The sequence below is a fragment of the Stegostoma tigrinum genome, chromosome 4 (assembly GCF_030684315.1).
Source record: "Stegostoma tigrinum isolate sSteTig4 chromosome 4, sSteTig4.hap1, whole genome shotgun sequence".
Classification (NCBI taxonomy): domain Eukaryota; kingdom Metazoa; phylum Chordata; class Chondrichthyes; order Orectolobiformes; family Stegostomatidae; genus Stegostoma; species Stegostoma tigrinum.
In genome coordinates, this window is record NC_081357.1 from 44,383,286 (window position 1) to 44,410,558 (window position 27,273).

Sequence of the window (27,273 nt, forward strand, 5' to 3'; positions counted from 1 at the left end):
TTTACAGGACTTTGGTTAGGGCACAGCTGGAGTACTGCGTCCAGTTCTGCTGTCTGTATTATAGAAAGTCGGGATTGCACTGGAAGGAATATAAATGAGATTCATCAGCTTGTTGCCTGGGTTGGAGCACTCTAACTATGAACACAGGTTGAATAAATTCAGGTTGGTTTCTTTGGAGCACAGAGGTTGAGCGGGGAGCCTGATAGAAATGTATACAGTACATGAGGGACATGGGCAGGCTGGATAGAAAGCACTCTTTTAAAAAGTGAAAGGCAGGAGGTTTCGAGGGGGCATGAATAAAACTTCACCACCCACCACCCCCCCCCCCCCCCCCCCACTTCTCAGTGTGGTAGTGGTCTGGAATGCACTTCCTGGGAGGGTAGTTTTAAAAGTATTGGATGAGGTGATGGAAACGTCATAAAATTAAAGGCTTATGGAGCTAGTACAGGAAGGTGGGACTAATACAGATTTAGTGTAGTTTTTGTGGTACAGATTTTAAGTGCTCGAGGAAACGAATATGATGAGAGGAAATTCACAAGGACTACGAACGCCAGCAAATATTCTGAGGCTGACGGCTTCCTTCTGTGCTATTGTAATCTATGCCGTTCCTACAAATGACTACCGGGAGTTCTTAGAATGCCTGACTCTTAAAAATCAGGAGCGGTGGTCTAAAAATGAGTTTGAGTTTTTTTAAACAAACAAACAGTTTAAGTAGACTGACTGCTTTATAAACTGCATTACTGACATTTAATCTCGAGCAGGTCAAAGCATTTTACAAAGCTCTATAATGTATTTTCAGAGACAGTAATAAAGTTTATAATCAATTGTTCATTCTGTGTTGGAGTCAAAAGGGTCATGCTTATCAATGTATCTACAGTTTGTGGGGTTTGTAAACAAGGCAGTTTTCTGGAGCTATTGTTTTGATTCAGCTTTGCATCCAAAAACTAAGTGCATCTTTTTGCCTTTTATTTGCCTTTACATATTTTACTGTTGCACGCTCTAGAGTATTTCGTGATGCCCTAAAATGTTTCAAGAGTTAAAGGAATCCTTTTGAAATAGGTAAGTAAGCGCTGAACACCTTCCGACCTAAAAGTATAATTCTAACTATGAAATTAATATAAGATTTATGAAATACTTAGTCATAGAACAAACATTTCATGCCACAAACAGGTTCCTGAATTCACTTCCAAAAGGTCAGAGATGATGGAAAGAGGTCAGTCCAGATACTAAGCAAACGACAACGTCACGCTAAATCATTTAGATGCATTATCCTCCCAAATTGTAGACATTTCTCAATTCATAGTATTGTAATTTGTAATGCATAATGTAAAAATAGTAGGCACAATGAACACACTTTCATCTTCATCGAAAACAGCTTCTGCAGGCTTCGCCATCAGGTATCTTTCAACTCAATCAATGATCACACTCTAGCGGCCACATATTAAATTGCAAGTTTTTTTTAAAAAGCTGTAAACAAATAAATTTACCTAAACAGGATCAACTTTCTTGTCAGTTGATCTTAACAAATGATAATGAATGCAAAGCTACATCCTACTCCACATTTGATTCCTTAATACATTTCTTGCTTTTTCGTGAATTTTGCTTGAGCTTAGGTTGAGGGAAGATACAAAGTGGGAAGCTGACAAGGAGAACATAACATAAATATCGGATTGTAGGTCTAAGTAGAAGGCCATTCAGCCCTTTGCGGCTGCTTCACTATTCAACAAGATCATTGCTGGTCAGATTATGATTTTAACTCCACTCTCATCCACTGTCTATAACCGTTGAGTGCCTTGTCTATCAAACATTTATGTCATGCATACTGATTATGCTTCCAGCTTCTACCACTCACCTCACTTGCCTACTTTGTGATGATGACCTCGGAGAGAAGGACCACTTCTGAAATATTTCACTTGATCATCATGGTCCACAGAAGAAAAATGTTTTGAAACGACCTGCCAAATTCTACAATCTAAGAAACCCCTCATAAAAGCAACTATCATTGCTGGATGCAAGATACAGCGACACATTCACTTATGGTAAAATACAGTCCTTCACACAATAAGTGTTTAGTGACACACTTTGGAACATATCTGTAGGCAGAAATGGATCAAAATGTAGTCACTTGGAGATCTGAAAGCAACAGTTGCTTTGGCACTTTGTGAAGGTTAGGTTCTCAGATAATCTTAACCCAAATTGGTCCGAGAACATCAGAAAGGGCCAGTTTGGAAAATGGTTAAGATTAGTTGTTACAAAAGAAAACCTGTTAATGTTAAACCAGAAAATTATACAAGCTGAAAAGATTGTGTTCATTTGTCCTTTAAAATACTTTGCACACAAGGAGCTCTCATTAGAACTTTACAAATAACCATTCATTAAACAAAAATCCAGTCTCTCAAAGTCTCAGCAGGTACATGACCTAGTTTTGAAGGTGTCTTGCAAATCAAGAAGTTCCCACATTCAATCCTTACAGCTGTTTGTACTTCAGGGAATCTGAGAAAATGCACTTCAAGAAACTGGCATGATATTTATGTTTGGAATCTACAATTAGTCTCACAACTATCCAAGACAATTCAGAAGTTTGCTAGCAATTCTGGGAAGGAGTATCAGACCTGATACTTAGTAAATATCCCAACACTGTATTTGTATTCCTAATCAAGATTAAATCCTGGGGAAAAAGCAATTGAAACTATATCATTTCCAACTTTAACAGGTCCTAGACATTAATAGGTGAGGTTGTTTATTCATCCAGCCAAAATGGATAATTTCACATTCCCCACATTATATTAATTTGCCACCTTTGTGCCTACTTATTCAATCTGTCTATGCCTGTCTGTGGCCCATGTCCAAATTTATGAACTTTATCGTAAATCCTTGCCAAGATATTTGTACTTTCACAATGCTTTGAGGAAGAAAACAAGCTGCTTCAGTTTACTCTTGCAAAAATTTGTTGTTCAAATCAGTCCTGTAATTATTTTTTAAATCCCAACTCTCCGTGAGCACTGAGCATGAGAGAATTACAGACCCTTCCTCATGTCTAGGAATGCTAACATTGTATGAAGGAAATACATTGTGTGATTGCATTATAATGCGTTTTTCCATTTGTGCCCAATGCATTAAGGATCTATCAACAAAACGGCCCTCCTAATCTCCGGAATGAGCCCCAACACACGACAAATACTTATCAAAAATAAAGTCAAAAGAATCAAACACTTTGTTTACTGGTTAGTTCTGAATGCAAAACTCTTAAACGAATCAAAGTTCTTTCATTGCTTTCAATGCAACTTACTAAGAGCTTTGATGCATTGCCTGCATCTAAAGCAAAGCTGACAATGTAAGGTCATGCAAGGAATGTTTGCCATTGAATCCAGCATATTGGGTCAGAGAATAAAGTTGATCTCTTAGCTCATCCATATTTGCAAGCAGATATTCTTCTGAAATTTAATTTATACATTTGAAACCATAAAGATTGAAAATAGTGATGACCAAAGTTTCACTAAAAGCTGCATATGAACAGCCATGAAGGTCCCCACATATGGATTGGCAGCTGAAACGGTTCACAGCATTGATATCTGGTTCTGGAAGTCCCTGCCATGTATATAATTCAAGGTTTGTGCAAAAGAAAACAAACTTAGCTGGAAAACCATTGACAAAGATAGGTAGATCAATAACTTGTGAGGAGGACACGGGGGCCACAGACAGGCATAGACAAATTGAATAAGTAAGCACAAAGGTGGCAAATTAATATGATGTGGAGAATGTGAAATTATCCATTTTGTCTGGATGAATAAACAAAGGATACACAGACTGCACAGCTTTGAGATGCAAAGGGGTCTCAATATCCTCACCTGTGAATTGAGAAGGTTAACATGAAGGCACAACAAGTAATTAAAGCTAATGGAATGTTATCATTTATCAGAAGGCAAACTGGATACGAAAGTGTGTAGGTTATGCTTTAGTTTCACAGGGCATGAATGAGGCCTCATCTGGAGAGTGCTGTGCACAGTATTTCAGGAAAAATGTAAGCGTGGTGGAGGCATTTCAGAGCAAATTTACTGGACTCATACCCAGAACCAAACAAGGATCTAGAGATGCTGGAAATAGAAAATGAAATAAAAATGGAAGTTACTGGAGAAATTCAGCAGATCGGGAAGCTTAGCCAGGAGAAAAGAGTTAAATGTTGAGTCGTGTCTCTGAACAAGGGTCACTAGATTTGAAATGTGAACCACTGGGATGGGTAGGTTGTCTTATCATCAGGGAAAAAAAAAAGTGTAACCAGGCTAGGCTCACATCCACTGAAGTAGCTTGATTATTAAAAAGGAGGACTGTTTTAAATTACTGGGTTTATAATTTTAATATCTTGGAAAATCTTTGAATGCATTACACAGTTTGGCTTATTGTATTTTATCTTCATTTCTTTCGTTCATTAATTTCTGTTTTAATGTTAAAGCAAAATCAAAAGCATTGTGTGTTAAATGTTTCAGTAAGAGATCACTTAATTAAAATCAGAACAAGGTCTATCAAGCCAGATTTCAGTCTGGGATCGGACTTGTCCAGTATCATCATCAGCTGGGATCTTAACATACAGATGGCACTAGTGCTCCACTTACACTGTTTCAGAGCCATGTCTCAGCCCCAGAAGAATAAACAACATTTTTAAAAGTTTGTTTTTCCCCTTTCAGTCTTGAGTTATTAATATGCGCTTCTGAAATACTTTAACACATTTCTAAAGTATATTTGAATATTTCATCACACCAATCATTAACTGTTGTAACATTCATACTGACGGCTTGACAGGAACTGTTTACGAATCCTTAATCAACCGACAGCTCACCATACTTCTATTTCCACTAGATGCCAGCACAGGGCAAAGGCATAAACATTACTCACTACACAGAATGCCAGAACACTATTTTACGTATTTTAATCCTAATTCCTTCCATAAAGAACTTTAGGTAGACCTACAAAAGTAGATGGGCTGCAGTGGGTCAAGGCGGTTGCTCACTGCTACCTTCTCAAGAGCAACTAGAGACAGGCAAAATATGCTGTGGGCAGCCAACAACGCCCATAACCCATGAGTGAATTTTTTTTAAAATTCTGCTGGTGTCACCTGTTGCAATCTTCAATTCTGTGCAGCAAAAATGAGATGGTATCTGCAACAGCTGTGATATCCTCTCTCCGGTGTGTGGTATTTCCTCATGTTCAAACTTTTGACTTGTGGTCTCTCCCAGTCCTTGACTTTCCCTCTTCAGAGGAAAACTTTTACCTTGGTTGCAGCAGGTTAGAAGTGCAGGTACCAAGAAAACCAAAAAGGAGCAGAATATGCGCCCTGGATGATGCGAACCCTAGAACTGGTAGTTTAAATAAATTCAAATCCTCAACTTTTTGCAACCATTCAGATCGCTCTTTCTCTTATGGAACTTCCGTAACACTTCCCTGTTGGTGTACACAAGCAACCACTATGTTGGCAATTCACTTCACCAACACCTTCCACCCCAACCTTCAGTTCACCTGGGCCATCTCCAGCACATCCCTCACCTTCCTGGACCTCTCAGTCTACATCTCAGGCAACCAGCTTGTAACCGATGTCCATTTCAAGCCCACCAACTCCCGCAGCTACCTAGAATACACCTCCTCCCACCCACCCTCCTGCAAAAATTCCATCCCCTATTCCCAATTCCTCCGCCGCATCTGCTCCCATGATAAGACATTCCACTCCCGCACATCCCAGATGTCCAAGTTCTTTAAGGACCGCAACTTTCCCCCCACAGTCATCGAGAACGCCCTTGACCGCGTCTCCCGTATTTCCCGCAACACATCCCTCACACCCCGCCCCTGCCACAACCGCCCAAAGAGGATCCCCCTCGTTCTCACACACCACCCTACCAACCTCCGGATACAACGCATCATCCTCCGACACTTCCGACATCTACAATCCGACACCACAAAAGACATTTTTCCATCCCCACCCGTCTGCTTTCCGGAGAGACCACTCTCTCCATGACTCCCTTGTTCGCTCCACACTGCCCTCCAACCCCACCACACTCGGCACCTTCCCCTGCAACCGCAGGAAATGCTACCCTTGCCCCCACACCTCCTCCCTCACCCCTATCCCAGGCCCCAAGATGACATTCCACATTAAGCAGAGGTTCACCTGCACATCTGCCAATGTGGTATACTGCATCCACTGTACCCGGTGTGGCTTCCTCTACATTGGGGAAACCAAGCGGAGGCTTGGAGACCACTTTGCAGAACACCTCCGCTCAGTTCGCAACAAACAACTGTACCTCCCAGTCGCAAACCATTTCTACTCCCCCTCCCATTCTTCAGATGGCATGTCCATCATGGGCCTCCTGCAGTGCCACAATGATGCCACCCGAAGGTTGCAGGAACAGCAACTCATATTCTGCCTGGGAACCCTGCAGCCTAATGGTATCAATGTGGACTTCACCAGTTTCAAAATCTCCCCTTCCCCAACTGCATCCCTAAACCAGCCCAGCTCTTCCCCTCCACCCACTGCATCCCAAAACTAGTCCAACCTGTCTCTGCCTCCCTAACCTGTTCTTCCTCTCACCCATCCCTTCCTCCCACCCCAAGCAGCACCCCCATCTACCTACTAACCTCATCCCACCTCCTTGACCTGTCCGTCTTCCCTGGACTGACCTATCCCCTCCTTACCTATACTCTCTCCACCTATCTTTTCTCTCCATCTTCAGTCCACCTCCCCCTCTCTCCCTATTTATTCCAGAACCCTCACCCCATCCCCCTCTCTGATGAAGGGTCTAGGCCCGAAACGTCAGCTTTTGTGCTCCTGAGATGCTGCTTGGCCTGCTGTGTTCATCCAGCCTCACATTTTACTATGTTGGCAATTGTGGTTTGAGGGTAGATTGAAATCGAAGCAAAGAATACTGCTTTCCAATTTACCGAGCCCTAATGTAGTTCATCCATGAATACGCTAATGTCTTAGATTTAAATCTGACACTTGGAAGCCCTGAAAGCCATTACTACAAGAACAGAGCCACTGCCTTAGATCTTGCAGAAGATGCTGTCATTGACTCAAACTATCACACACCTTTGATGAGAGATGATGTCGATGTCACTGATGACAGAATGTCAGTACAATAAGTCTTCATTTGAAGTTGTCCTATTTAATGTTGTTAGCTTTAACATCAGCAAATTAATGGAATCTGTAATTTCAGTACTGCAAAGTACATTTTAACATCACTTACTTGGCTCAACTGTCATAATTCTGATACAGCTTCACTCATCTATTACCGGATCCAAAATAAAATTAAAATGAAACTCAGGAGTTCCAACAGCAACTTTGTTCCTCTCTTCAGATATATTGAATTTGTTAAGGCTTTTCTTCAGTACTCTGTTCACTGAATTTCTCCAGTCTATTTTAAATAAATCTTGTTTCATTACAAAAAAGGACTGAAGATTTAATCTTCAATAGTTTCAGAATTTACAAACAATCCCAGGCAGAGAGAAATGCATTGATTAAACATAACCTTCAGTGCACCAAAATAATTGCTCAAACTTAGCAGGACTGTTACTTTTGCATATTAGCAATTTGCTATTTTGACAGAAATATAAATCCTTTTTTAAAACTCCAATCTAAAATGTACAATGTATTGACTTAACGTTCCTTTAGAAAAGTGTTTTAATCTGGGCAGACAATTTACAAACAGGAATTACTGTAAACAAGTATCTGCTGTTATGTCCATTACAGTTGCACCATGGTATCAGTTCTTTTCCAGTGTACGTAACAGCTATGAAGAGTCGTCAATATTTACTTCTTATGGTTACAATATTTTATCAATCCTCACGATATTTGGTTTCTTGGGCTTCAGGTCATGTTGTCCAAACTAGAGGGGAGAGGAAAGAGGAAAAAGAGGTTTAAAACAAAGACAAAGACAGTGAAGCAAACATTTTGGTACCCTTCACTGCAAATGCAATTTTTTCGAAAAAGTCATTCATGGGATGTGGACATCACCGATTGCTGCTAAGGAATTCCTGCTGCTAAAGTTAACCACTAGGTGCAATACACCAGCATATGCTGTCATTTGTGCACATGCTGTTGATATCTGAATGTGTTTAGTATTCACTTAATTGCACTGCTCATTACTTTCTTTACAATGTTTATTACGTTGTCCCTGCTCAAATGTTCTTTACTACATTCTGTCATCTTTAATTCTTCGCCTCTTCAAAGTTATTGCAAAAGAGATTCAGTTCTCTAATCACCTGGTTCATTCAGGAGTTGCTATCCTATTCTCATACTCACTGCCACTCTGCTTCAACGTTTAGTGCATTACATGTTAAAATGTCAACCTGAAGCACATTTTGTTTAAGTGAACCCCTATTGCAGGTGGACTATCTGCATAGTTCGAAATAATACTAGCTGGCTTACTTTATCTAATAACCCAAAAGCACGCATCCATGCACCAATTCAAATAATTTGCATAGACCAAGAACTTTTTTTTTAAGAAGTGTACCTAGACATGTCAACTTCTTTAAAATTATATTTACACCAGTTTTCTAACATTTTTCAATAAGGTAAAGATGACTCTAAGATAATTCTTTGCTAATTTTGTTGGCATCCCAACAAAACGAATGGAATCCCCTTACAGAAGCAGAACTGCAGTAGACACAAAAACCAAAGCAGGTTAACATTTTTGTTTCATGGTCAGTTAAATCTTGAAGCTTAAAAATTGTGCACAAAATGCAAAATCAAAAAGTACATTGCGATCAATTCTATAGAAAACATTTTCAACAGATCCTTTTGTTTTAAAGCTCAAAATGATATGCAGGCCTGGGAATTTGGCACTGGAAATATGGATATAGGGAGCTAAACGCAGGGCCACCATTCCAAGATGTGCCCAACAGCAGCCAGGATATCCAATGAAATCTTTACCAGGATGATAAAGGATAACTTAGCCCCATTCAGAGATCCAAAACCAAGTTGGATTACCTACAGTGCAACACTCATTACTATCAAAGAGCTTCTAAGAGAGAATCTTCCAAAAGCAAACTACTGTAGATTTTGGAAATGAAATAAAAAACAGAAAACAAAGTATTCAGCACATTTGACAACTTCTGCAGAGAAGTAGTCAACATTGAGACCTTACGTGAATAAATTGCAACATAACTTAGAATGATCTCACTATGTGAAGGTCAAGTTACAGAAGTAAACCGTTCATTGACCTTTCTAAAAAGCTATATTGTTACAGATGTGACAAAATTTGGAAAACCACAATAAGGAACTTCAACGTTTCACTGCTTGCGATGAACCAACATACCCTTGAAGTTTCTGGACTTGACAGTGGAGAAAATTCAAATGGTTCATTTTCATAATCAGAAGAATCATTCATGTATCTGTGAGAAAACTTGCGTTTTAAAGCATTGGCAATGAGCGCTGCTGGATCAGAGACAGGTGCCTTTATTGCTGGTTTCTTCCCCATGGGTGTTCCTCCAGGTGACCTTTATAAATAAGATTATTATTAAAACACAACAAATCCACAAAATGTTTCCATTCCTGCTGTCTGAAAAACATTTTACCTTGCTACTCCTTTTAATTTGACGCTCCGCAGGTCCTTCAAGACATCCATCATGTTGAAGGGATTTGATAGGTTTTCAGTGAGCTTTGGTTTGATGGTTACATGACTAGGGTTGCTTTTCATAGCTTGGGATTCTCCAACAAGATTGCTAGCCGATGCAGCACTGTTCTCTGCAGCTGACATTGGCGGACGTGGAGGTGGAGGTGGAGGTGGAGGAGGAAGAGGAGGAGGAGGAGGAGGAAGGGCATTCCCCGTTGGATCACTCAAAGCGCCAAATGGTGTAGATGTTAACTTTGGAGGAGGAATGGCAAGAACAGGAGTACCTGAAATGGAAAAGCCATTTAGTCCCATCTGTGTTAAACATAGGAGTTTTTTGTCTTGAATAATGTTGAAATATTGGAATACAAATTCCTAATATGAGATTATGACCAACAAAAACAAGGCAAATGAAATATAAAACATGCACAGTTAAGAGCTAGGTATAATTAAGATTGCTGAACTAACTGGATCAAAATTTCATGTTTGTTGGTGAGCTCAATGGGAAAATTAATTTATACATCAGACATTTTCTATTTATTCCTATGCTCAAAACAGCAAAATATTTTCTAAGATTGCTGCATGTGCAGGTTTAAGGCATGCATTCTCTAAAAATCTGATTTGCAACATGAAATTTTTATTAAACATCAGTATTTCCTCCTATACTGTCAGCATTTCGCACAAGACAGATAGAATGTATTTACATTTCAATTATTTTTTTGAAGCTACAATCCTCATCGCCCTAACATTAACCTACATAAAATGTTTCAACATTTTTCTTTTTATTTATGTAAAGTTCATTCCATATGTTGATTATTCATTATTGAAAGACCTTTGACTGTTATGTTCACCATTTTATACCTCCAAGCAATACAGAGACAGGCAGATTCTATGTAAAATGAAATTTATCGACAATAATTTCTCCTCAAAAGCCTGTAACTCTGAAGTCTACTCCATGCTTCAGTTCTTAGATCTCAGCAGCTTGCTTCTCATTTACTTTTCCAAATCATCACTCCAGACTTAACCAATGAATCACAATGCATAAAATAGTCCAACAGATACATATAATCAAAATATGGAACAATTGAACATTCCCCAAATTGTCATTATTAATTCAGGTGGATATCCTTCTAAATTTACTTCTGCATTTGAAATTATGCTCCAGAATTACCAGTTGTTCATAAACAATACATTCAGCTGCTAAGGAGCTCTCCCCTCAGTTTTTTTAGCCTTGAAAGCTGACCATGTTTCTTCAATTTGTCCTCCGTCTCATGGAGATTCTAACCTGGTTATTCTTTCTGAACCATCTTCAAGATCTGAGAACCCCTTGTGACCCAGTGACCAGAACTAAAATGATATCCGAGTTAGAGTCGGATCAAAAATTCCACTTGGAACATCATAGTTCATTAATATGCATTGAAAATAGCCTTTCCTGCTTTACACAATTTTGCAAAGCCTCCTTACCTTTGATGCTCATTTTAGTTTTGTATCAACAAGAAGATTTTTTGCACAGTGATCAACATGTACTTCATTACTGATTGTTTTGCTGGCTATGATGCATTTAGTACATCTAGACATCATGAAGGGTCCCAGATAAATCCAAGCTTACACTCAGAAGTGCTATGTAAATGCACGCAATTTTGTCTATAAAACTTACAGGGAGTACCCAATCTTTCATCCTGCATTGTAATAAGCATAGCAATTTGAGACCTCAGACGAGACAACTCATCTTCCAGTTGAGATATTTTATTCAAGGCATTTTCATTTGATGTATTATTCCCATTTTTTGGATAACTTAATGTCATCATTGGTGCGCGATGTTCTTGCCTCAGGCCAATTACCTGCTCAGCTTTGGAAGGGCGAACTTCATTCCTGAGATAGAAAACAAACAAATCAATCTCAAAATTGCACACAATCTTTCTCCCCCCTCAGATCCTATCTAAACTTGCTGCCTTTCACCTAAAAAGATTATGCCCCCTCGTTATGGGCCCTTGAACTTGGGGAACAGCAGATTTCTATCCACATTGCCCACGCTCCTCACTCACTGAAGCACAAGCTTCAGTCCCATTTGTTGATCACAGAAGGCATACTCAAAGTGGCCGGTTTGAAAACCAACTTGCAAAATACTTCCAATACGGCAGGCAGTAAGAGTGGGAGATTCTCCTCATAAGCGTGAACTTATTTTAAAAGCATATTTCTTCATGGTCCAATTTTTTTTAATTATTTTATGAATTTACATACATAAGTAAATTCTACACACTAAATTCTGGCAACACATTCTTAGCTCTAATGAGTGCCTATATTTGTTTGATTACTAATCTCTCAAACAACACTGTGGACAGATTATTAAAAAAATCAATTTGCAAATATACATACATGCATACACACCTAAATCGAGTGAAAATTTCACCTTCATCATCAGCAATCCATGATACATCAGCCAGAGATGGAACCATAGGTTTAAAGCTATAGTTACATGAGTCAGGGGCTTTTAATTTTTCCAAGAGCTATAAAATGGCAAAGTGTTACAGCAATTAATTTAATATAGACACACATTTACAAATAAATACATAAAAAGTAATCAGAGATAAACTTCGAAAATGTCAGCGAGAAATAAGCACACATACTAACTGAAATTAAATTACCAGGGGTTTGCCAATGTAATGCTCCAAATCAGACAATGATCTGCAAAAGTCAGTTCTGGACATAAATTAAGATGCTACTCCAACTCTATCAACTGCAAAGGAAGCACATTTTGGGGCAGTTTTCTGCTATCTAGAAACCGTTTAGAACATAGAACATTACAGCACAGCACAGGCCCTTCAGCCCTCAATGTTGTGCCGACCTGTCATACCGATCTCAAGCCCATCTAACCTACACTATTCATGTACGTCCATATGCTTATATATGTGGGGAACTTTATCGAACGCCTTGCTGAAGTCCATATACACTACATCAACCAGTTTACACTCATCTACCTGTTTGGTCACCTTCTCAAAAAACTCAATAAGGCTTGTGAGGCACGACCTTCCCTTCACAAAACTGTGCTGATTATCCCTAATCAAATTATTCTTTTCTAGATGATTATAAATCCTATCCCTTATAACCTTTTCCAACACTTTACCAACAACTGAGGTAAGGCTCACTGGTCTATAGTTACCAGGGTTGTCTCTACTCCAGTTCTCGAACAGGGGAACCACATTTGCCATCCTCCAGTCATCTGGCACTTTTCCTGTAGACAATGACGAGTTAAAGATCAATGCCAAAAGCTCGGCAATCTCCTCCCTGGCTTCCCAGAGGATCCGAGGATAAATCCCATCTGGCCCAGGGGACTTATCTATCTTCACCCTCTGAAGGATTTCTAATACCTCTTCCTTGTGAGCCTCAATCCCACCTAGTCTAGTAGCCTGCATCTCAGTATTCTCCTAGACAACATTGTCATTTTCTAGAGTAAATACTGTTGAAAACTATTCATTCAGTGCTTCCCCTATCTCATCTGACTCCACACACAACTTACCACTACTATCCTTGACTGGGCCTAATTACTTGCGTCATTCTTTTATTCCTGAAATACCTACAGAAAGCCTTAGGCTTTACCCTGATCCTATCCGCCAACAACTTCTCATGTCTCCTCCTGGCCCTTCTGAGCTCTCTTTAGGTCTTTCCTGGCTACCTTGTAGCCCTCAAGCACCCTAACTGAGCCTTCACATCTCATCCTAATATAAGCCGCCTTCTTCCTCTTGACCAGAGATTCCACCTCCTTCGTAAACCACGGCTCCCGCACTCTACAGCTTCCTCCCAGCCTGACAGGTACACACACAGGAGCTTTTCCTTGAATAAGCTCCCCATTTCTAATGTGCCCATCCCCTGCAGTTTCCTTCCCCATCCTATGCTCCCTAAATCTTGCCTAATCTCATCGTAATTGCCTTTCCCCCAGCTATAACTCTTGCCCAGTGGTATACGCCTATCCCTTTCCATCACTAAAGTAAACATAACAGAATTGTGATCGCTATCACCAAAGTGCTCACCTACTTCCAAATCTAACACCTGGCCAGGCTCATTACCCAGTACCAAATCTAATGTGGCTTCGCCCCTTGTTGGCCTATCTACATACTGTCAGGAAGCCCTCCTGCGCACACTGGACAAAAACTGACCCATCTATAGTACTCGAACTATAGTGTTCCCAGTCAATATTTGGAAAGTTGAAGTCCCCCATGACAACTACCCTGTCTCTCTCACTCCTATCAAGAATCATCTTTGCTATCCTTTCCTCTACATCTCTGGAACTATTCGGAGGCCTATAGAAAACTCCCAACAGGGTGACATCTCCTTTCCTGTTTCTAACCTCAGCCCATACTACCTCAGTTGACCAGTCCCCAAACATCCTTTCTGCAACTGTAATACTTTCTTTGATCAACAATGCCACACCTCCGCCCCTTTTACCATCTTCTCTGTTCTTACTGAAACATCTAAATCCCGGAACCTGCAACAACCATTCCTGTCCCTGCTCTATCCAGGTCTCCGAAATGGCCACAACATCGAAGTCCCAGGTACTAACCCATGCTGCAAGTTCACCCACCTTATTCCGGACACACCTGGCATTGAAGTAGACACACTTCAATCCAACTTCTTGCTTGCCGGTATCATCTTGCTTCCCTGAAACTTTATTTCGGACCACCCTACTCTCAACCTTTTCTATAGTCGAACTACAATTTTGGTGCCCATCCCCCTGCTGAATTAGTTTAAACCCACCCGAATAGCCTGAGCAAATTTCCCCCCCAGGATATCGGTACCCCTCTGGTTCAGAAATAGAAACTAAAAGTGCTGAACTCAGTGTAAATGTTGTGTACCAGCCTAATTCGAAGACTCCCAAATCTTAGTTGTGTTATTTACTTATCTTTACAGCCCTTCAACTCGACTTGCAAAAGTAGGTAAAGCTTCGAAGAAGGAAGCCTAAACCTAAAGTTCCAAGTTCAAACAGACCGCACAGACCTTAACCCAGTGTGTGTGTTAAGAATTTACATAATAAAGGTAATGATCCTTGAAGGACACGCAAGGTTGGTAGAAACGTATTTAAAACTACAGTCCTTTAACATTTAAATAAAAACATCCTACCCACTTGAGCGAGGGATGAAACAAGTTCCAACATTTATAATAACTGAATGTCGACATTTGTCTCCGAGCTCTTTATGAATGTTTGTTGCTTTCTACTCCCTATAACTCTGCACAGTTTCCAAGTTCCCAGTTTGATTGTCAGGTCAAAGAGGGCACTAAACTCTCAGTTATGAGCAAAACAATAGAAGAGGTTGTTAGCAATGTCATGAAGCAAAAACCTGCTCAAAAGCTGTCAGTTCGAATTTGCCAGGCCCACTTCATTCTGGTCTCATTGCAGGAAAAAAATGGGCTCTCACACAATCCAAGCCAAGATCAGTCAAGCTGGTCTAGTGAAACCAGTGCAGAGATTACCAGCAAGTCAGTTGGTAGGGGTGGGAGCTTCACAGAAATCAGTCAAGGACTGGTCCATCCTCAGCTGGAAAAGGTTGAGAGACGTCCCGAGGGAATGAATATGAAGCAGACAGGGGAAGAGAAGGTCAGTAATTCAGGGGAATGGGGTAGGTGAGAGCCAATAAGGGAAGATGCTGCATGCAATAGTGAGAGTGATAGACCGTGAGGCCTTGTGGGAGGTGGGTGTAGTGACAGATTTTGACCGAGTGCAAGGTAGCAGTGAGAAAATGATACCATTTTTGGCAGCACGGAATTTCATTAGCCTGCTTGTGGCACTGCAGTATGGTCGTCTAGGCCAAGGACATCATACAGACAGGTGGCTACATAGATCAAGCTAGCAATGCCTGATGGCATAATCTCTGCAAAGCAGGAGGGACAGCTTGTCTCCGTCAATCATGTCATTTGGAATCGTACCACAAAACACTAAGGGTAATTCCTGGATGTCGTAAGGTCCCAGCACTGGCAAGCACTCCTGTCTTTGCTGAGCGCAAGATTTGCAAGTGTTACTATGATGGCAGGATACATAATTAATAAAGTAAGCAGCAGAGAATTCAATCAGAAATGTCACCAGTGTTTACAGTTGAAAACCCTCCACGAAATTCCCTGAAACAAAATTTGGAAAAATTCAGCCAACGGAACAGGTGCATATGAGAGCAAAGGAGATTTGACTGAGGTGTTAACAATTTGGAAGGGCTGTGATAAATCAGGAAAACTATTCACACCACTCAGTGAATTATTAACCAAAGAATAAACTGAAAATAATTAACCTTTTAATTATTAACTTGGCAGGGGTGTGGGAAACAGGAAGTATTATCAAGGAAGAGCAAGCTACACAGAATTCAGTGCAAACAAACAGTGCTGCTCTAGAAAATTGCATGATATTAGGGTCAAAGCGAGTGGAAAATAAATAATGTATAGATTAAGTTTACTATACATTTATGCGAATGATAATGTGCAAATTAGATGGATGAGCTACAGGAGCAGATAGCTACATGAGAATAGGATACTTTGATAATAATAGAGATATGGTTGATAAAACAAGATATAGGGGCGGAATTAGGCTATTTGGCCCATCGTGTCTACTCTGCCATTCGATCATAGCAGCTATATTTTTCAACCCCATTCCCCTGCCCTCTCCCGCTAACTCTTGGTAGTTAGCCAATCAAGAACCTAATCTGTCTTTCCACTCAATGACTTGGCCTCCACAGCCTTCTGCGTCAATTAGTTCCACAGATCCACCAGCCTCTGGCTAAAGAAACTCTTCCTCATCTCAGTTCTCAAGGATTATCCCTTCATTCTGAGGCTGTGCCTTTGGATGTTAGTTCCTCCAACTAATGCAAACATCTTCTCATGCCCACTCCATCCAGGCCTTTCAGTATTTTGTAAGTTTTATGTAATCACCATCCCTCACTCCATCAATCCTTCTAAACTCCATCAACTACAGACCCAGAGTCCTCAACTGCTCCTCATTTGTTAAGTCCTTCATCCGCAGGATCATTCTTATAAAAAAGGTTTTCCAGACCCATTCCAAGGCCATCACATCCTTCCTTAAACACGGGGCCCCAAAACTGCTCATAATATTCCACATGCAGTCGGACCAGAGTCTTTTTCAAGACAGTACATCTCTGCTCTTGTATTCTGGCCTTCTTGAAATTAATGCCAACGTTGCATTTACCTTCTTAACCACCAAACGAACCTGCTAGTTAATCTTGAGATTCCTGATTTTCAGATATCGGAAGTCATTTTTCATTTAGAAAATAGTATGCGCCTCTGCTGTTGCCCACCAAAATGCACAACATCACAATTTTCCACATTATATTCCATCTGACACTGCTTTGCCCACTCTCCTAGCCTGTCCAAGTCCTTCCGCAGTCTGCCCTCTTCCTGTACACTACCTGTCCCTCTACCTATCTTGGTGTCATCTGCTGACTTAGCATATAGCCATAGCATCATGCAGCACAGAAATAGACCCTTCGGTCCAACCAGTCGAAGCTGAACATAGTCCCAAACTAAACTAGTCCCACCTGCCTGCTCCTGGCCCATATCCCTCCAAACCTTTCCTGTTCATGTATTTATCCGTATTTCTTTCAAATGCTGTAATTTTACCACCACCCACCTCTTCCTTACAAAGCTCATTCCACACATGAACCATCCTGCGTAAAATACTTACCTCATGTGCCTTTTAAATCTCTCTCTCACCTTAAAAACGTGCATCTAAGTCTTGAAATTCCCCATCCTCGGGAAAAGACACCTACTATTAAGCCTATCTATAACTCTCATTATTTTTTAAACTTTGATCAGGCCACCTCTCAACCTCCTACACTCCAGTGAAAAATGTCCCAGCCTTTCTTCACAACTCAAATTTTCCATACGCAGCAACATTCTAGTATATTAAAAAAACCACGAACGGCAGATGCTGTAAATCACAAAAAAAAGTTGTTGACAACATCTGTGAAGTGAAATCAGAGTTAATGTTTCAGATCCGGTGACCCTTCCTCAGAACTGATGGTAGCTAGGAAAATGTCGAATTATATCCAGAAGATAAGGCAGGGGAGGTGGTAAGGAGTAAACAGTAGGTGGGGATAGAGTCTCACGGGAGGCTGCTGAGCAAGGTGAGGGCCCATGGTGTTCGAGGTGAGCTACTGGCTTGGGTTGAGGATTGGCTGTCTGACAGATGGCAGAGAGTTGGGATAAAAGGCTCTTTTTCGGAATGGCCACCAGTGACGAGTGGTGTCCCGCAGGGTTCAGTGTTGGGGCCACAGCTGTTCACCTTATATATTAATGATCTGGATGAAGGGACCGGGGGTATTCTGGCAAAGTTTGCCGATGACACGAAGATAGGTGGACAGGCAGGTAGTACTGAGGAGGTGGGGAAGCTGCAGAAAGATTTAGACAGTTGAGGAGAGTGGTCCAGGAAATAGCTGAAGAAATTCAATGTGAGTAAATGTGAGGTTTTGCACTTTGGAAAAAAAGAATACAGGCATGGGCTATTTTCTAAATGGTGAGAGAGAAAATTCGCAAATCAGAAGTGTGAAGGGATCTGGGAGTGTTAGTCCAGGATTCTCTAAAGGTTAACTTGCAGGTAGAGTCTGTAATTAAGAAAGCGAATGTAATGTTGTCATTTATCTCAAGAGGGTTGGAAAATAAAAGCAGCGATGTGCTTCTGAGGCTTTATAAGGCTCTAGTTAGGCCCCATTTAGAATACTGTGTCCAATTTTGGGCCCCACGCCTCAGGAAGGACATACTAGCCCTGGAGCGTGTCCAGTGGAGATTCACACAGATGATCCCTGGAATGGTGGGTTTAACATATGATGAACGGCTAAGGATCCTGGGATTGAACTCATTACAGTTTAGACGGTTGAGGGGAGATCTAATAGAAACTTAGAAGGTAATGTATGGTTTAGAAGGGGTGGACACTAGGAAGTTGTTTCCGTTAGGCAGGGAGACTAGGACCCGTGGGCACAAACTTAAAGTTAGAGGGGGTAAATTTAAAACTGAAATGAGACGACATTTCTTCAGCCAGAGTGGTGGGCTTGTGGAATTCATTGCCGCAGAGTGCAGCGGAGGCCGGGACGTTGGATGCCTTCAAGGCAGAGATCGACAAATTCTTGATCTCAAAAGGAATCAAGGGCTACGGGGAAAGAGTGCAGGCAAGTGGAGTTGAAATGCCCAGCCATGATTTAAATGGTGGAGTGGACTTGATGGACCGAATGGCCTTACTTCCACTCCTATGTCTTATGGTCTTATGGAGTCCAAAGAGAGAAAAGCAGTTGGTCAGACAAAGGAGTGGAAAACGATCTGGTTAGGTGACAAAATGGCTGTTAATGGAGACTGTTAATGGTCAACAATCCTAACCAGATTGTTATCTACTCATTTATCTATCTAACTGCTCCTCTCTCTCTGCACTCTATCCCCAACTATCATTTATTCCTTCTACCCTCCCCCACTCTATCTTCTGTATATAAACAGACATTTTTCAGCTACTATCTGTTCTGAGGAAAGGTCACTGGACCCAAAATGTTAACCTGATTTCACTTCACAAATGCTGCCAAACAACAAGGAAAATTACAGCACAGGAACAGGTCCTTCAGTCCTCCAAGACTGCACAAATCCAGATAGTCTAAACCTGTATCTCTCTGCTCCCTGCCCATTCATGTATCTGTCTAGGTACATCTTAAATGACGCTATTATGCCCACCTCTACCACCTTCACTGGCAACATTTTCCAGGCATCCACCACCCTCTGCGTAAAGACCTGCTGAGATTTTCCAGAAACTTCTGCTTGTTTCTCGCATCCTAGGAAATCTCTTCTGAATCCTCTCGAGATTGATAACATCCTTCCTATAATTGGGTAACCAGAACTGGACACAGTATTCCAGAAGTAACCTCAGCAATGTCCTGTACAACATCAACACGATTCCCAACTCCCATAGTCAAAAAACGTGAGGAAGGGTCACCACACCCAATACATTAACTGTCTTTTCCCCCTGTACAGATGCTGCCAGACCCGCTGAGCCTTTCTAGCAACTTTTGTTTTTGTTTCTGATTCACAGCATCCGCAGTTCTTGGTTTTCATTCCCATAGTCAAAGGACTGAGCAATGAAGGCAAGCGTGCCAAACACCTTTTTAACCACTGTGACCATATGTAACACAAACTTCAAAGATTTATGTAACTGCACCCCTAGGTCCCTTGTTCTACAACACTACCCAAGGCTCTACCATTAATTGTGTAAGCCCTACCCTTTCTTTCATACCAAAGTGCAATGCCTCATATTTATCCAGATTGAGCTCCGTCTGCCATTTTTCAGTCCTTTGACCAATTTGATCAAGATTCCTCTGTAATCATAGTAAACAGTGAAGAAGGTTTTCTATGCCATCAATAACAATACCAATCTGGATAAAAGGAACCTGAGGGCAATGTATAACATGATTAGTCGTGGTCCCAAAACTGATGCCTGCGGAACTCCACTAATCAATGTCTGCCATCTAGAAAAAGACCCCTTTATCCCCACTCTGCCTTTTGCCAATCAGCCAATCCTCTATTCATGTCGATACCTTGCACCTAACGACATGAGCTCTTATTTAGCAGCCTCCTGTGTGGCACCTCGACAAAGCCTTCTGAAAATTTACTTAGGTCACATCTACTAGCTCTCCTTTGTCTAACTTGGTCATCATGACTCCTCAGAATTCTAACAGTTTTGTCAGGCATGACCAACACTTGATAAACCATGCTGACTCAGCACTATCTTCCACACATTTCCAAGTACTGTGCAATCTCATTCTTCACAATGGGCTTCAAAATCTTACTAACAACCAAGATCAGGATAACTAGTTGACAGGTTCTGGTCTCGTGTATCTCTCCCTTCTTAAACAGGGGTAGTACATTAGCCTTTTCCCAGTCTACTGGATTCGTCCCCGATTCCTGAAAAGTCACCAAAAATACTTTCACAATTGCCTCACCTATCTCCTACAAAACTCTGGCATATTTTAGCTGATCCAGGTGATTTATCCATCTTTAGACCCTTCAGCCTTGCTAGCACCTTCTCCTTAATGATGGTCAAACCACTCAACTGTGCCCCTGACATTCTTGAAATTCTTTGTTCCCTACCTTTCCAGCCTCATTTTCCAATGGCCCAATGTCCACTTTTGCTATTCTCTCACATGTATATATCAAAAAACTTCTAATCTTCTTTTAAAGAACTCACTAACTTACCATCATAGATACCCTTATCTGCTGGTTTTTAAAAGCCTTCCCAGTAATCTTCACCACATTGTATACTTTTTCCTTTTGCTGGCTCGCCTGGTCAGTTCCACTAGGTATGTTTATTCTTCCTTGGAATGAATTTCTGCAGTGTCTCTTGAATTACCCCTAAAACCTCCTGCCCTTGCTACTCTCCACCATCCTTCCTGTAAGGCTTCCCTTCCGATCAATTCTAGCCAGTTCCTCCCTTGAGTCTTTGTAGTTACCTTTACTCAATTATAATACCATTACGTCTGATTCTACCTTCTCCCTCTCAAAGTGCTGAGTGAAAGTTACCATGTTATGGTCACTGTACCCTAGGGGTTCCTTCACCTTAAGCTCCTTAATCAAGTCTGCCCTATTACAGGCAATCAAATCCAAAATTGCCTGTTCCCTCATGGGGTCTATCACAAGCTGCTCAAAAAAAAAATCTTGAAGACATTACAATTTACAGTTTTGTCCATCATATAGAGACAAGTGAGATTTCAAGTTGTGAAGACAGAAGATCACCATATTTTAATGGTGCATTTTTGACATGCTTTTTCTATCTCCTAATTTATTTCCTTCCCCATGTCCTGACTACTGCTTGGATATCTGTCGATAACTATATCAGGATCTTTTCTCCTTTGCGGTTCCTCAATTCTACCCACACAACTTCTATGCCTTCCCACTCGATATCACTTCTTGTTATTGATTTAATTTCATTTTTTTTTTAAAAAACCAACAAGGTGAACCCATCCCCTCTGCCAACCTGCCTGTCCTGTCGATAGGATGTGTAGCTTAGGATATTTAGTTTCCAGCCCTGATCCCCTTGCAGCCACATCTGTGATACCAGTGTGCCTGCCAACTTCAATATGCACTGCAAACTCATCTAACTGGTTTCAAAAAGTGTGCAAAGACAGCACCCTCTATCCTGCATTCCCCACACCCCCCCCTTCTCAGTTGTCCCTTTATCTGCTGTATTTAAAGTTAGATTCCTGACCCTTTCCACACACTGCCTTATTACTTGTTCTGAAAACTTTAATAACCTGAGTCGTCCTGCACCCCCCTTAACATTTTCCAAAAAATGGAATCCATACCCCCAGACTGAATATCAAATATTTGTGGATACAATTGTTCAAGAAAAATAGGAATCTAACCATTCTCCAGAAATTGAACTGGACGAGATATGTAAATATTGTGGTTGTATTAACAGTCAGAGATTGGGAATTTTGCAGTAACTCATTTCATCACTGAGCAAAAGCAGTTCATCACAAATCAGGAATGTGAATGAAGACACTGTACTTGCTGGAGCTGCACTCATCCAGACAAGGCTGAAGAAATTCAACATCTTAAATATGCACACTGTCTACAACAGATGCACAGGAGCAGTAGCCTGTAGCAAGTATAGATGCACATTAGTAACTTGCCATCTTCCAAAGTACCTTCCAAACCCATTCTCTCTACAAGCTGGAAGGACAAGATCAGCATAGTTGTGGAAATATCAGCTGCTAATTCCCTACGAGCACTACGCAACCCTGATTTGGAACTACAGGTGCTCCTCATGTAACTTCAACAAAGGGTTTTGCAAGGTTCTTGTGGCACAGTAGAGCATCTTTATCCCTGGACCAAGGGACCCAGGTTCAAGTCTCATCTGCTCCAGAGATGTATAATTACATCTTTGAACAGGTTGATTAGGAAAGTAGACTTGAAAAGAAGTGCCAGTTTAGGAGTAGCCCTTGTGGTGCAGTGATAATATCCCTACCTCTGAGCCAGAAGACTTGGGCTCATGTCCCATCTGCTCCAGAGGTGTAACATCACATCTTTGGACAGGTTGATTATAAAAAAAAACACAATGGTAGCTTGGAGATCAGGATTCCTTATTGCTTTTCTGTGAGTGATACCATGGTGTCCTTCCCGGGGGTCTAAAATTTCTTCAAAATGTTGTTTGAAATTTTAATCTGTTTCCAAGGTGCCAGAAGTGGCATAAATTCATTAGCCAACAGACAAATAATTAAGAGATAGTAGGAACTGCAATTGCTGGAGAAGCTGAGATAACAAGGTGTAGAGCTGGATGAAAACAGCATCAGAGGAGCAGGAAAGCTGACGTTTCAGGCCTTCAGGAAAAAAAAATGAACACATAATTAAGGTCATTTCACAAAAGAAAAGGGCTATTATGGCAGCACTGAATAAATTGATTAAATTATAAAATATATAAAGCAGACAGAGGGGCCCTCTTGTGGTACAGTGATAGAAGCCCAACCCCTGAATTGGGAGGCCCTGTTCAAGCCCCACCTGCGCCAGAATTGTGCAATAACATTTGTGAATAGGTTGATTACAAAAATGGATTAAACAAAGGGTTTTGCAGGGCTCTTGTGCTGTATTGGCAGTGTCTCTATCCCTGAACCCAGAGGCCTAGGTTCAAGTTGCACCTACTCCAGCAGACAGATGTAGGAATAAGTCAGCAAGTGGTGATAGGGAGCCTGCTGTTGCAAACTGCCAATCTGTCAACTACATATGTGCATTTTGTTACATCTTATTATTAATTATGCTTACTATTTCAGCTAAGAATTCACATGCCTAATACCACTGGGCAACCTGTTCATTTTCCTAGTTGGAAAACACAATATTCCAAGGAATTGGAAATAGTAAGGACTGCAGATGCTGGAAGTTATAGTCAATAAATGTGGAGCTAGAATAGCACAGCAAGTCAGTCCTGAAGAAGGATTTTGGCCTGAAATGCTGATTTTCTTGCACCTCAGATGCTCTCTGATCTGCTGTCATTTTCCAGCTCCAGTACTTGAACCAGATAAACTGTAGCAGTTCAACAAGTGGCTCACCACTTTCTCAGGGGCAATTAGGGATGAGCAAGAAATGCTGGCCTTCACAGTGGTGCCCAAGTCCAATGAAAGAACAAAATAAGAAGGGAGGATGGAGTAGTAGAAAACAATATATCTTAAACCACAATCACAAAATCCAAAACAATTTTCAGGCCAAGTTTCAGAGAGAAGGTGGTTGAGAGGTGACTTAATTGAAACATATAAAATAATGAGAGGGTTAGATAGGGTGGATAGGGAGAGCCTTTTTCCTGGGATGGTGACGGCAAGCACAAGAGGGCATAGCTTTAAACTGAGGGGTGAAAGGTATAGGACAGATGTCAGAGATAGTTTCTTTACTCAGAGTAGTAAGGGAATGGAACGCTTTGCCTGCAACGGTAGTAGATTCGCCAACTTTAGGTACATTTAAGACGTCATTGGATAAGCATATGGACGTACATGGAATAGTGTAGGTTAGATGGGCTTGAGATCGGTATGACAGGTCGGCACAACCGAGGGCCGAAGGGCCTATAGTGTGCTGTTATGTTCTATATAAAAATACTTACAAATATTGGAAGATGGAGAAATTGGCACGTCTGTCAACTTACAGATGCAAAGAAAAACTATTTAAAAATAGTTTTGAAATGTGAAAATATCACTAAAATCTAAAAAAACCTTTAAAGACAGGCAACTTTTGCACAAAACATTAAAAAAAAATCTTGTCTGACCTGAAAACAGACCCGAGGCCAATGATTCAAAGGAAGTAATGATCCTATCCTTCGAACAATACTACGAGTCTGTCCATATGGTTTACTTTGCCATTGGTGGAAAACCTGCTTTTTAAAACAAAAATAAAAGAATACTTAAATGTGCAGTAAGTTTTTTTAAAATTTTAATTACAAAGCATTTAAAATGTTGCAATATTTAACAGCATTGATCTTATTACCGAGAAAGTATTTGCAATCGGCCCATTTTAAGATTGTTGTAATACTATTCTAAAGAAAGACATATGACTAAAAAGAAACAGTTCAAACAGTATGATCAAGGCACTTCTGCTTCAATAATTTGCATCTATTTCTCTCATTCACATTTAGCAATCAAGCCCCACTTACAATCAAGCTCAAAAATTCTGAACTTACCAAGTCAGATGATATCCCAAAGTATTCTAGTACTTCACAAATAAAATTTAGCAGGCGAGCCATCAGGTGATTTAGCGTAGTCAACACTGAACATTTCTTTGTTCACATTTAATTAGCAGGACCAAATGCAGATTAAAATACTATAGAGGAAAGAAAACAACAACGTATACATAAAACTTGCAAGAAAATTATCACAATAAAGTTAATGATTATGAAAATCTGACATTAATATTTGTATGAATTCACTCCTGAATATCCCTTTTTAAAGAGTACTAAGTCTAACTAAATTATTATGACAATATATTTAAACAGGGCTTAAAATTACTCATTAAACTTTCACACCCGAGTACCAAACAAGAGTACCATCCATCACATTAGGACAACCTGACTCTGATCTTCTAACAAGTGAAAGTATAATACTAAAAGTACAGTACTTTTCTTCTTGTATATGATCGTAAGCAATGAGAAACTATGCATCACTAAAATACCTCCTAATAAGACAACAAGCACAATGTGGTGCAGTGATAATTTCTCTACCACTGAGCCAGGAGAATTAGACTAAATAAAAACCTAAAGATGGAGGATGCTGTAAATCAGAACAAAAACAAAGTTGCTGGAAAAGCTCAGCAGGTCTGGCAGCATCTGTGGAGGAGAAAACAGACTTAACATTTCAGGTCCAGTGACCCTTCCTCAGACCTAGCCTAAATATCCATCAATTCGAAAGGTGTATTATAATATTTCTGGAACAGATTAGTTTTAAAAAAGGAAAACTTGAAGAAAAGTTGAATAAAAGACCACAATTTTAAAGAGGAATTATAACATTTACAATTTTTTCCATCATTTAGAGGTGAGTGAGATGTTAGGCTGTGAGGATACAAGATGCTTAGTCATAGAGTCACAGAGCTGTACAGCATAGAAACGGACCCTTCAGTCCACATTATCTATGCTGACCAGACATCCTAAATTAATCTTATCCCATTTGTCAGCATTTGGGGCAAATCCCTCTAAACCCTTCCTATTCATATACTCAGCCACCACCTCCTCTGGCAGCTCATTCCATACACACAAGAGCCTCTACTTTAAAAAGTTGCCCTTTAGGTCCATATTAAATCTTACCCCTCTCACCTTGAATACACACCCTCTGGGCTTGGAATCCCCTAGCCTAGGGCAAAGACCTTGACTGTTCAACCTATCTACTGAGCATCTTCAAGACAAATGGGTTTCTGGAGATTAATGGCAGCAAGGAATGAGGAAATAATGCAAGGAAGCAACATTTAAGTAGTTAGCGGTAGTCCAAGTGAATGGGCGAGGTAACTCGACAGGCTGAGTGGGGTACCCCAGTTCCTACGAAATAGGAAGGGAAGAGTCTTTTATTCAAATAAACTCAAATAAATTCAATGCAAGAAAACGATTTTTAAACTTTTTTACAGTCAACATGTGAAATGTTTATCATACCGTGAAGACCCACTTAGATCCCTCCCACATTCCCCCACTCCCACTTTCTTCTTTATCTCTTTCCGTCCCGCTCTTGTCTTGTCTTGTCTTGTCTTCCCTGATCCCACTCTCCTTCCTTTCTTTCCTGCTTGTTTTTCTTTTTCTTTTTCTTTTTCTTTTTTTCTCTCTCTCTCTCACCTCCTTTGGAACCTTCTTCCTCTAAACATTCAAATTTCTTGTGTTTAACTGAAAAAAATACCCTCTAGCAAAGCGCCCCCTGATTGGTCTTTTTGACCCAGTCCAGGAAGCGGTCCAATGGGGGACCGGATCCGCTTGGGGGTTGTCCAATCAGAGGAGAGCTTGGGGAACCGGCGGTTCATTCGGTGATAGTGAGCGGAAGGTGATCCTTCTCCCCAATTTAAAATCATATCTTCCCCCCCCCCGAAAAAAAATCTTTCCTTCCCATCCGAAATCCTTCCCTCACCCCCGATACCTATGTACCTCTAATCTACAACTCTTCCCCCCCCACGAACGGGACCACCCTCCGTTTCTGAAGAAGGATCTCGACCCGAAACGTCAAACTTTCCTGCTCTTCTGATGCGGCTTGGCCTGCTGTGTTTATCCAGCTTCACAACGTGTTACCTCACACCTTCCATCAAATCCTGGCCTGCGACCTATTGACTTCCCCCGGGCTCTGCTTTTGTCTTGTGTCCGCTGCCTGTCCCTTTAATAATGCGGCCCCGCTAGCCTTCAAGTTATGTTTCTCGATCGCCCACCCCACACCACACCACACACAGTGATATTGAGCACCCTCGGCCCTTTTTATTATTGGAGGCTGAGGTGCGAACGAGTCTGAGCCTCCGCATTCTAGTTTGTCCCAGTCAAAATGTACCTTGTCTCATTTGCAGCCCATGTTTAACCGTTTCATTCATGAAGCTAACTCCGCAAATCTTATTTCCTTTTTCAACATTTTTAAAAGATTTTAATTCAACTTGTAACTGGAATCTCTGTTAATAGTTGCTATTTGGGAGAGGGGCGTTCTTATCACTAGATCCTGTGGTTTCCTAA

General features: G+C 40.8%; 1 protein-coding gene across 3 annotated transcripts; it reads right to left on the reverse strand.

Moving 5' to 3' along the window:
- Positions 1 to 7,147: 7,147 nt before the first annotated feature.
- On the reverse strand, positions 7,148 to 26,457 carry mtfr2 (mitochondrial fission regulator 2). 3 transcript variants are annotated; one of them, XM_059645731.1, is made up of 9 exons: positions 26,227 to 26,307; positions 25,897 to 26,115; positions 24,772 to 24,911; positions 24,361 to 24,465; positions 11,982 to 12,100; positions 11,251 to 11,465; positions 9,559 to 9,880; positions 9,300 to 9,480; positions 7,148 to 7,868 (listed from the first exon to the last, which is right to left on the reverse strand). In XM_059645731.1, the coding sequence occupies exons 3-9, from the start codon at positions 24,832 to 24,834 to the stop codon at positions 7,806 to 7,808; spliced, it is 1,068 nt and encodes a 355-aa protein (XP_059501714.1). In that variant the 5' UTR covers positions 24,835 to 24,911; positions 25,897 to 26,115; positions 26,227 to 26,307; the 3' UTR covers positions 7,148 to 7,805. The 3 variants fall into 3 exon arrangements, with proteins under 3 accessions (XP_059501714.1, XP_048387351.1, XP_059501715.1); XM_048531394.2 differs by lacking the exons at positions 25,897 to 26,115; positions 26,227 to 26,307 and adding an exon at positions 26,404 to 26,457 and having other exon boundaries at positions 24,361 to 24,468; XM_059645732.1 differs by lacking the exons at positions 24,361 to 24,465; positions 24,772 to 24,911; positions 25,897 to 26,115; positions 26,227 to 26,307 and adding an exon at positions 22,582 to 22,767.
- Positions 26,458 to 27,273: the final 816 nt, after the last annotated feature.

What these genes read in the sequence shown, in the direction of transcription:
- mtfr2 (XM_048531394.2), bottom strand. Translation starts at nt 24,834, where the DNA reads ATGGCTCGCCTGCTAAATTTTATTTGTGAAGTACTAGAATACTTTGGG. An exon ending in TTGGGATATCATCTGACTTG is followed by an intron (nt 24,469 to 24,771) that starts GTAAGTTCAGAA and finishes TGTTTTAAAAAG; the next exon opens with CAGGTTTTCCACCAATGGCA. An exon ending in GGCCTCGGGTCTGTTTTCAG is followed by an intron (nt 12,101 to 24,360) that starts GTCAGACAAGAT and finishes GCCATTTTATAG; the next exon opens with CTCTTGGAAAAATTAAAAGC.